Below are 11,785 nucleotides of genomic sequence, written 5' to 3'. Positions count from 1 at the left end.
ATTAACAATTTTATTGTTTTTGTTGTTGTAGTTGAGATTTAATATTTTATGATTTTATTGATTTTGTCTTGTTGTTATTGTTGTAGTTGATAATGATGATGATAAGGTGAAAGATTTAGAATTTATCAACAAATTTGATATTTTGGATAGTGAAAGGAAAAAATATGTTAAAACAAAAATTATGTAAACAATATATTTCACCACGTTATTAATTCCAATCGAATGAAAACGTTGCGCACTTTTTTGTTTTTAAAATTCCAAAAATATTATTGTTGGAAATCAAACACATAACCGGTTCCACTTTTCTCTTCCGCTGATAATTTAACGAAAATAATTGGCACATATTTCATAACACTTATCTTTACTTTGCCAATCAAACCGAAATAAAATATCTTTTTCAACCGAAATAAAAACATTTATTTATAATAGTGTAGCTAAATATTGAAACAACGAAAACACCTTAACCAAAAAAATACACACAAACAAAGGCTTCAAACTCTGGGGAGGCACTTAAGCCGACACAAACAACAAACTGAATTATTTAGAGAAAAATAAAGAAAGATAAATAATGCACCCCTTAAATTAGAGGTGTTACACAAAGAGCTTACTTTCCTCAAATACTTAATACACTTTGTTTAGTGCAACTGGAATAGCTCTTAGAGATTTGTCCATGTCCATGTCCTTAAACTCCATATTATTTTCGAGTTTCCAATCAAATGAGTTGATCAATGATCCCAACATCAAATGCAACATCCTCACTGCCAATGGTGATCCTGGACATATACGTCTTCCACTACCAAATGGTGTAAGCTTAAAGTGTTGTCCTTTCACATCTATTTCAGATCCTATAAACCTCTCTGGTGAAAACAAATGAGCATCCTCCCATATGTCTGTTCTACCAATAGCCCATTCATTGATCAAAACTTGAGCACCCTTTGGAATTGTGTATCCTGATATTTCCACATCTACCCTTGCTTTTCGAGGGAGCAACATTGGAGCTGGAGGGTGTAAACGTAAACTCTCTTTTACCACTGCTTGTAAGTATGGAAGCCTATCCATGTCTGATTCATCAACTGGATTTCCTATTCCAATAGTCTCCTCAAGTTCCGTTTTGGCTTTTGACATAATCTCTGGATTGTGTACTAGTTCGCATAGTGCTCTTTCTAATCCATATGCTGTTGTATCTGTTCCTGCCACAAGTAAATCCTGGTAAAAGTACAACAGTCACATGTTAAGTAAATCATCACGGCCGTTTTTAAAAGTGTGCACAACATTGTCCAAAATTTGCCACGGTTAAACTGTGTCTAACCTGCACAGGTCCTCCGAAAATTTAAGACAACCATATAAGTCACTAGTGCATGATTATATAAAAGTAGAAGATAAAAGGGTGAAAGAGAAATGAAAATACATACTAGTAATAGATGTTTAATCTGCTTTTTGTCCATTTTCTGAGTATCTTCTTTGGAAATGTCCAACAAGGCGTCTAACATGTCATTGTTCGAGACATAATGTTCACTTTCTCTTAACTTCATTCGCTTGTCAATTATGATATCTAAGGCAAAAAAAACCTTTGAAACATAATTATGAGTGAGTCTTTTAATGCCCTGTGGGTCAAGAATCTTCAACACAGGGAAATGATCAGAGATGTTTGGTGTTCCAATTGCTTTCAGGAGAGTGGAAACTATATCCTTATGCTCGTCATCCAAAGACTCAACAAAATCTTGAGACACAAAAGAGTACGACAAAAAATTAATGCAAGCTTTGAAAGCAGCTCTTCCAATATCAACAGCTTCACCAGTTAAACTGCTTTTATGCATATCATTGAGAAGATCTTTGAGTTTCACACGTCTTAGTTCTTGACTTGCGTTAAGAGTTTTGGTAGAGAATAGATTATTATGACATACTTTCCTAAGGTGTTGCCAAAGAGGTGAAAATGGGAGGAAAACTAGGCTAAGATTTTCGTGGTTGTAAATTGTAGTGTTATGAGGAACAGATCTATCAGTGAACAAAGAATCATGAGTATGGAGAATTTCTTTGGCCATATCAGAAGAAGAGATTATTATAGTGGTTTCAGTGCATAGGTTTATACGCATAACAGGACCATAAAACTTAGCAAATTTTGCAAGTGTTTGTTGTGGTTTGTTGTACAATCCAACAACATTTGACATGATAGTGAAAAAGGAAGGTCCAGGTGGAAGCTTGTAGTTTGAATTTTTGCTTCTTGCATGAAGTGAAACAACAAAGTATGTGACAATGCATGTCAACGAAAAGAGCAGTGCACTAGTACTCACATAATCCATCTCGATCTGAGATACACAAAGGCAAGCAAAAAATGTGTTAGAAATAAGGGGACAAGACATTTTCATGGATTGCAGTAATTAGTAGGAAATGCATGATATTGAATATGAATATGACGATGAGAGTAAGACTTTTCACAAAAATTTAAACGTAAACTTACCTTTCTGAAATACGAGAAATCAATGAAGATAGATACAAAACTCCCAAAAGGACTTATTGCTCTTTGCTTACAACCCATCTAGTTACCATATTATATAGGATGGGAATGAGATAAGGTTCTTTGTACAACCGGTTTTTTAATCACACAATATATATATTTTTAAAACCAAAACTACATTATAAAGAAAATAGAATAATTACATATTACAACCAAACAAAAGAAAAAAAAATACTACCTAAGGAATGTAGAAAAAAAATCAAGATCTCGTTATTATTCTTGGTATTCTCTTTTGTTATGGATGAGTCTTTAGATTGTGAAAGAAGAAGAAGCTGAGAAGAAATTCTGCAAAAAAAATTGGGTCCAGTTTAGAATTTGAATCTCCCATGTTAGGTAAGGTTTTTACCTTCTTAGTAATTAACTATCCATTACTTAAGTGCACCCAACTTATCTTGTCCAGTAACCGCCTTATTAATAATTTGTTTTCTAAATGGGATAGACAGTTTTTGAGAAACGATTTGAGATGAATTGTGGAATAATCCAATTACCTCCTCTCATTTTGTTTAAAACTTTTACTATTGAGCATATTTATTGTTGGACAAGTAACTATAAATAAAAGAGGTAGGGGGTGAGGGAGGGGATAAATTGTGTAGATATTGAAATGATGTCCAAATATAAAAATTGTGATTTATAAAAATATTTAAATTAATTTTACAAATTAAATAGAGAATATGCAGCATAAGAGACATGTCATTGGTTACAAAATCCCACATTTAAAAATTCTTAGTTTCAATAAAAAATTCCGTTCTAGTTTTCAATAGGTCAAAAAGTCTCTTGTTAGAATAAACGAAGTATTTGTGCGAGAAACGACTGATAAGATTAAGATGATTTAAGAGAGGATTAAAGCTTTTCAGAGTCGTCAAAAAAGTTATTATGATAAGAGAATAAAAGCAATTGAGTTTCAAGTGGACGACCATGTGTTTCTGAGAGTTACTCCGATAATTGGTGTCGGTAGAGCTTTGAAGTCGAAGAAGCTTACACCGTATTTTATTGATCCGTATCAGATTTTAGAGAAGATCGGTGAGGTGACGTATAAGATTGCTTTACCATCGTCACTTGCGAATCTTCATGATGTGTTTCATGTGTCTCAATTGAGAAGATACATTCCAGATCCTTTGCATGTGATTCAAATGGATGATTTACAAGTGAGAGATAACTTGACTGTTGAAGCACTACCCATGCGGATAAAAGGTCGGGAAATGAAACGATTGCGAGGTAAGGACATTACCTTAGTGAAGGTATTGTGGGGTGGACCAGCTGGTGAAAGCTTGACTTGGGAACACGAGGATCAGATGAGAGAGTCTTATCCGTTTTTGTTTCCGTTAGGTAATTTTCGAGGGCACTTTTTTTTCAAGTGGGGGAGAGTTGTAACACCCCAAAAATCTAGATTAATTATTTAATTAGTTAGCGTGAATATGTGAGTCCTTATAAAGTATTTGATGTTTTGATGATGATATGTGATGTTTTGGTGATTTATGAGATGTTCATGTGTGTTATGAGGATTATTGAGAATCAAGAGTATTTTAGAATAATTAGTTGGGATTATTTTAATTAGTAAAATAGAATAATATTGGTGTTAGATATGATAAGGGAAAGATAATCAATTCAAGGGGTTAAGTGAGGACAAAAATAGGAAAGCCATATTAGGGGTCCAAGGGTTAAAAAAAGAAAAGTGTGTGTTAGAGTTCATTCGGTGCAATCGTGAGATTTTTGGAAGAACCCTGTGAAGAAAAGCTAGGGCACAGAGAAGAACTCAAAGAGGAATTTGTAGAACGCGAAGAAGAATCGAAAGCTAGCAATAATCTTAGATAAGGGGAGTTTATCATTGTGATTATAATTGATTTAGGACTTAGATAGTTGTAGGTTTTGTTGGGGTTTTGTTTTGATGATGACACTATGGTGTTTTGGTGAAATAGATGAAAATGTAATTGTAGTTTGTGACCTCTTGGGTGCATATGAAGTTTAACATTAGGTGTTGGTGTTATGTGATGAAAACCTATGAAATTATGATGATTTGGAGTCAGTTCTGTGATGGATTTAAGTAGAATAGGGTCTGATTTTGTGTAGGAAATCGCACAGATTCGCTGCGTGAATCGTCCCGCTCGTAGAGTTAACGAGCTTGCCCAAGACGCGCCGCGCGAAAGAGAAGGCGAGTGGAGGAAGAGGCTACTGACTTGATACGCTGGACGAACCATCCCATTCACCAGGAGAATAGAGCCAGAATCAGAATTTTTTAAAGGCGGTAACTTGAGTTTCTGGACTCCCTTTGACGCGTTGTTCGAAGCGTTAGAAAGCTAACACAAAGAAATATACCCCAGTAGTATAAAATGAATAATAGGATGTAGTTTCTAGAGATTGCGCTAAGATGAAATGATAAACTACATAGGGATAACATAGTAAGTATGTTCTTTGTTATGAATTGAAGTAACCATGCTTTGTTATAACTTGATGTGTATTTTCCCTATGAAGATATGATGTTGTTGTTGTGATGATGTGTGTAATATGATGCATGCGATAATGTATAATAAATATGATGAATGACGATGCGTTTTGACTAGCAGAGGTCGTAGTTTTATGTGTTGTACGCATTATGCATTCATAGCATTTTGTAGGACGATAGTCCAGTGATGTTTTGCATGATAATGAATCCAATGAATTTTTGTAGGACGTTTTGGTCTAGTGATGACCTTAATCCCATAGTGTGGATTAAGTGCAAGTCGTGACGTGCTCCGATTCAAAGTGGGAATCGATCCTATTGGTGATGATCTTTGGAGATGCTGATGACTAAGTCATCAGTGATTTTTTGGTACCACATGCATGAGTCTAGCGAAGTTGTATTTCATTATTTGTGGCATTGTACAATAATTGAATTAAGTGATGTGTCTGATTTTATTCTTAAATTGTGATGTTTTGACGTGAAGAACTATTGCTTACTGTTATGCTCTAGATGTATTATATGATGTTATTCTTGTTGGTCTTTCCTATGCTATAACTGCTATATCTACTTCTTATGTCTTTTATAATGATTGTGATTTACTCATCCTTTATGCTTTAAAATGTTGCCTCGAAACGTGGGTAACTTGCAGGTGATCGATTAGTGCAGGAAGCTTAAAGGATAGCTTCAGCGTGTGTTTATTTGATTTCCGTAATATTAAAAGGAGTCTTGCTTTGATATGTAACACCTTCCAATTGATATGATGTCCCTCCACCATAGTGAATCCTTTGTGCCCTCCCTTTGTTCTTCTACATCAAGCATTTTCACTTTCAAATTCTCATATCTATGTTGCAAGATTCCACTCCATGTAGTTTCTTTACCTATTAGTAGCCTCCATTTCCATTTTCACATTAAGAATTTGGTAAACACTTCTACATTTTTATCCCTAGACCACCATTATTTATAGATTTGCAAACATCACTGCAGGTCACCCAAGTAATCCCTTTATTTTCTACACAACCATTTCACAAGAATTCTCTCTAAACTTTTGTTATTTCCCGCAATGCATTCCTTGGTGCTTTTAAGAAGTACAATAGGTAAATATGAATGTTTCTCATGACATAATTCAATAATGCAACACTTACACCAATTGACAAAAATAGCCTCTTCAATGTTGAGAGTCTCCTTCTCAGATTGTCTACAATTAGCCTTGTTGAAAGAGTATTGTGGTGTACTTTTCGTTATTATCGTATCCACAGGGATTATTGCGATATCACCGCCGTTCTATAGCCTATTTTGTCTTGAGTTAATGTTACTTTAGTTTTAGGTTTGCAAAAGATCATTCAATTTTAGTAGCAAAGAGTAAATTAATGAAAGTTCTAAGTTAAAGAAAATGTATCAAGATTCGATTTCATCGACCTAAGTTTGTATGTTTCCTTATAAATAGATGCTTATGAACTTGCTAACGATCAATATAATTACGTATCGACACCTATATCGTCCGTGTCCGCAACGATATAGTCAGATTTACCGTATTGTTTAACCGACGATTTCTCCACCGTTTAAACAATACAAATAACGTTTTAAAACCGATACTTAGTAAACATCAAACTCTAAATCCATGTCTGCAACTTATAGTTTGAAAGATGATGAGCTAGGTCTAGATACAAACATTGATGTCTCAAACATTTATACCAAAGAAAAAGCTTTAATAAACAAACTAAACCATCTATATTGATCATCACTTGTTCATACACATATATTCACAAGAAAAACATACAAAAGGCTAGGAAGATTACATCTTATCTTGATACAAAAGGGGTTTAGCTATCCATGAGAATGGTAGCTTGCATAAGAAGGAAAGGATGAAGATCAACAAGCATCAAAGGCGATTAATCGACAATCAAGGCTTTCAATCTTCAATTCTATGTTTGCTACAGTGTATATTGCTCTTGGTTCTCTCTTAAAATATCTCTACATCTCCAAAAGTGATCTGGCCCATAAACAAATAAACAAAGTTTCGCAGACCGCGCTTAGCGCGGTGCAGCCCGCTAAGCGCGCTATCATTAATTGCTTAAACCGCCCAACCGCGCTAAGCGGGCTCCAGACCTCGCTTAGCGCGGAACTCTCTGCCAGAACTTCCTTCTTTTCTTCAAAAGTGCGCTTAGCGGGCTCAACCTCGCTTAGCGCGCTACCTCTTTTCAGCAATCCTTGGCTTTGGTCTTGGAACATCTTCAAAACGCTTTTTCCATGGTCCAAGCTTCCAATTATCTATAAAAACTACAAAATCCAACATAGATTGCAAAGATAAGAACTATTCAACGATAATATAAATATAAGAATAAATGTATACTAAATGACAATAAAATACTACTATTAACCACAAAAAGACTTGAGAGTTACCAAAAATTACCTAAGATATTTACACAAATTGGTAACTAACAACTCTCCCCAACTTAAACCTTTGTTTGTCCTCAAACAAAACAAATACACCAAGAGATCACAAGCTAAGACAAAAACAATTGGGTGGTTCAAATTCCATAAGCACACAAGTAACATCTTACCTTTACTAAAATAACACCATGATGCAGATACTAATACTAAATACATATTTGATGTCTGAAATTCCTAAAACAAAATAAGTTCAAAATTGAATCACAACCTATACACTTCTCTAGTAAGAGACAAAATTGAGGTCCTAACACTCACACAACAATGTCGCCAACATCCAGAATTAATTATGCATTCATCTACACAACATTTATATAAAAAGCGTAAAAGCAAGAATCACAAAGACTTTAGGGTTGAAACTTGGGTTGGTTAACAAGGAAATGTCATTTCTCAAGGCCATTGAAACAAAAGGGGTCAATTCCTAAGAGAGCATTCAAATCATGATTATATCCACACATCCTTATCAACCGATCACACAATTTTATTGCTCAAGAGTTCATCTTTTTATTTTAAAAGAAACTAGCTATATACAAAGCTCTTTTCTTTTCCTTTTTCTTTTTCTTTTCATTCTTTTTTTTTTCTTTTTCTCTCTTGAGCAATTATTTATTTTCTTCTACACACCAATACAACCAAGATCAAAATTTTATTCTCCCCAACTTGAATATTACCACCACATAATCACGAATGCTCCCTATTCTAAGGCGAAAAGGAATCAATCCTAACCACATTTCATGGTACTTTTCAAGGTTCAAAGAAAGTCATCAAGATTCAAATAAAAAATCGGCAATTATAAAGCATGACATGATATCGATTGAATCTTGGCAAAATGGCTCAAAGTGGTTAGCAAATACTCACACACTCACCGGGTAGGTTATATTTGGAAGAGAAGTTATACTCGTAATGCGAAACAAAATGCTTTGATCACTTTCATGCTTTACACAATTAAATAAAACCGCAAGATTAAACATAATAAACACGAGTTAAACGCACATTGTTGGTAACCACAAAATAATATATATGTACAATGGAAAGGCTCCTCACACTAGTTTTAGAGCTAAAATGATTCATTATTGAACTATATTTGTTAAATAAAATATGACATCTAATTTGTACAATTAGAAGTATCTACTTCATGGTATATTAAAGAAACGATAAAAATGTACCTTGTACGTACTAATTTCACATTATATCATCACCGCCCCAATTGGATGTAAAACTTGCTCCCTCAAGGAAACACTTTCACAAGGACAATCAAAAATTAAAAGAAAACAATTGCATATGTTCATAAAAATAAAAGCAATTAAACTAAAAACTTAATAATTTAAAACAAACACCAAAAGGTGTCACAATATCCAAAAAGGCATAGCAATGCCTAAGGTTCAAAATACCTTATCCTATAAAAGGACGGAACAAAAAACTACAAAGCTTAAGTCAAAAATAAAAAAAACAAAAAAAAAAACTAGCACTAAACATACTAAGCATCAACTAAAAAGAACTACTCATCCTCCTCAACTTCCACATTCTCATTCTCGCCACCATCTCCCTCCTCCTCAGGAAATGGACTGACCTCAGGCCAATTAGCATAATCCACCAAATCTTGGCGAGAACTCCACGGATGAGCCACATGGGGCTCCATCATCTGCAACCTCAGCTGAGACATAGCGTCATGCATAAACATGAATGCTCTCTGATGTGCCATATGAAATGCCAAGTTCTCCTCTCTATCAGGATCACTACGGCGGCGAGCAGGGCGAGCAGCAGCAACAGGAACAGCAGTTAACCTGGATAAACAATAACGCTCAATAAAAGTATCATCAATAAAAGTGTCAATGGACATAAGCCCCTCAGAAGGAATCTGCACTCTAGCTTTCCTGCACAGATTCATGATCAAACCCGGGAATATCAACTTGCAGGGAGCACGATCACCATGGCGAGTTCCACTCAAAGCAACCCTCTTCAGCTCATTCGCAATAATGCGAGTAATATCAATCGGCTCATGCTCAATCATACGAGCAACCAAAGCAGCAGACTCAGCAGGTAAGGAAGAAGTGTGACTCCTAGGCCTCAAATTATGAAGGACCACAGACATGAGAATCTAAGCATTAGTAGACAACGACTTCCTAGAGAATTTCTGGGGCTGTTGTGAAGGATTAAGATCATAAGACTGCCCAACCGAACACAAGACCTCCCTCAGATGCTCCCAATCGAAATTACCCCTTGCTAATTGCACATGATACCCACACAGCTCACCATCCTCAAAAGGTAATTGAGTTCCAAGAAACTCACGGATAGCCTGACGAGAAAAATCAATTTCCTTACCACGCACCCAAGTTTTGAACTCAAAGGGAACACCTTCAACCGGAAATTCTTCATTTGGAACGGCATTAGCATAGAACTCTCTTACAATCTCCAAATGAAACTTAGGTGCAGGCTCACAAAGTCTAAGCCAACCATACTCCTCAATGGTGCGATGACACCACCCATAGGTTCCCTCAGGATTGATCCTCACAATTCGCTCTGGCCACCATGTCCTAACCTCTAACTTCTTGTACCTCTCCTCTTGGACATGACTCTTGAACCGGTTTTGATTAAACGGAATAGCCCTAGGTGCTTGAGAAGAACTGCCACCTTCGGTTCCGGTCTTTCTTTTCTTAGAGCCTAGGAATTTCGGTCCCATCTGAAATGATTAAAGAAATAGCACACAAAAACCAATATGTTAACACATTATATAACAAAAAATAAACAGCCCTAGTATGAATCAAAGAACAAGATCACTCCCCCTGCATCAAACAAAAACAGGCAGAAGAGGGGATTTTTCTGAAATCCCCAGACCGCGCTAAGCGCGCCTACCGCGCTAAGCGGGCTCTGCGATTTGCAGAAAAAATCCCCTGCGAACCAGGGTTATTTCCAAACATCTCCAGCACCCAAATACGATTTTAAACACAACATGGTACTGGAAAAGAGATTCTACTACTAGGTTTTCAACACAAAAATCCTAACCAAATCATATATTCCTAAAATCAAAAATTAAACCTTAATATATAATGCAAGCATAAGAGAAAAGAAATAAAAAGAAGAAGATGAAGAGATTACCTTGGTAATGATGAAGAAGGCACAAGAACCTTGATTAATTAGCAAAACAAAAAGTAAGCAAAGAAAGAAAGAAAGAAAACTAGGAGAAGAAAAGGGGAGAAATGAGGCAACCAAACCTCAAAACCCTACTTCCCTCACCCAGAATTCGTGTTGGGCCGGGTCAAAGACAAAGGGCCCAAAATCAAAAATATTTTTTTTTCTGAAAACCAACCCGCGCTAAGCGGGGTATGAAGCGCGCTAAGCGCGCAAGTCTCTGGAACGAAGGGTTCCAAAATTTCAAAAGCGCGCTAAGCGGGCTAGGAGCGCGCTAAGCGCCCTTGACAGAACACAGAAAAAATTTTCTTTCTACCAGCATGTGAAACTTTACCGGTAGACTGATTTTGGCTCGACCAGAACGCAAAAAACATAAACGGTAAAAACACATAAAACAAGCTGAATATTTACAAATTGGGGTGCCTCCCAATAAGCGCTTTGTTTAACGTCGGTCAGCTCGACGGTCAAAGGCAATCAAGGATCACCAAACGATAAAACGCAAGTTTCACGATTAAAATCGCTTCCTCGATACACCTTCAACCTCTGACCATTTACTACCCACTCTTGGTTTGATTTTTGGTCCTCTATCACAATAGCCCCATGGCTTCTAACCTCTTTGACCAAAAACGGTCCGGACCATTTAGACTTCAACTTTCCCGGAAAAAGTCTTAACCGGGAATTGAAAAGTAAAACTAATTGCCCTACCTTAAAGTCCTTCATTCTAACCTTACTATCATGATAGAATTTGGTCTTTTCCTTGTAAATCGAATTAGACTTATAGGCATGCAATCTCATCTCTTCCAACTCATTAAGTTGGATTTTTCTTCTCTCTCCACACAACTTGTGGTCAAAATTCAAAAGCTTCAAAGCCCAATATGCCTTATGCTCTAGTTCTACGGGAAGGTGGCAGCTTTTACCATACACCATTTGGAATGGTGTAAGACCGATCGGTGCTTTGAAAGCGGTCCGATACGCCCACAAGGTTTCATCTAACTTCATTGACCAATCCTTCCTAGAGCTAGACACAGTTTTCTCAAGAATTCTCTTAATTTCTCTATTGGTCCTCTCAACTTGCCCATTAGTTTGTGGATGATATGGAGTAGCCACCTTGTGCTTTACTCCATATTGCTCCAACACTTTCTCAAGCGGGGCATTACAAAAATGAGATCCACCATCACTAATTAATACTCTTGGCGAGCCAAACCGCGAAAATATATTTTTCTTCAAAAACTTTATCACGGTCTTACCATCCGCTTTGG

At 36.2% G+C, this 11,785-nt stretch overlaps 1 protein-coding gene across 1 annotated transcript; it reads right to left on the bottom strand.

Moving 5' to 3' along the window:
• Positions 1-344: 344 nt before the first annotated feature.
• Positions 345-2,596, bottom strand: LOC131614061 (geraniol 8-hydroxylase-like). The gene is made up of 3 exons (XM_058885690.1): positions 2,459-2,596; positions 1,413-2,306; positions 345-1,206 (listed from the first exon to the last, which is right to left on the bottom strand). The coding sequence occupies exons 1-3, from the start codon at positions 2,534-2,536 to the stop codon at positions 622-624; spliced, it is 1,557 nt and encodes a 518-aa protein (XP_058741673.1). The 5' UTR covers positions 2,537-2,596; the 3' UTR covers positions 345-621.
• Between the last annotated feature and the right edge of the window lie 9,189 nt (positions 2,597-11,785).

The sequence above is a fragment of the Vicia villosa genome, linkage group LG1 (genome assembly GCF_029867415.1).
Source record: "Vicia villosa cultivar HV-30 ecotype Madison, WI linkage group LG1, Vvil1.0, whole genome shotgun sequence".
NCBI classification, from domain to species: domain Eukaryota; kingdom Viridiplantae; phylum Streptophyta; class Magnoliopsida; order Fabales; family Fabaceae; genus Vicia; species Vicia villosa.
Note: the sequence above shows the minus strand (reverse complement) of the source record. Positions and strands in the feature narration are given on the sequence as shown.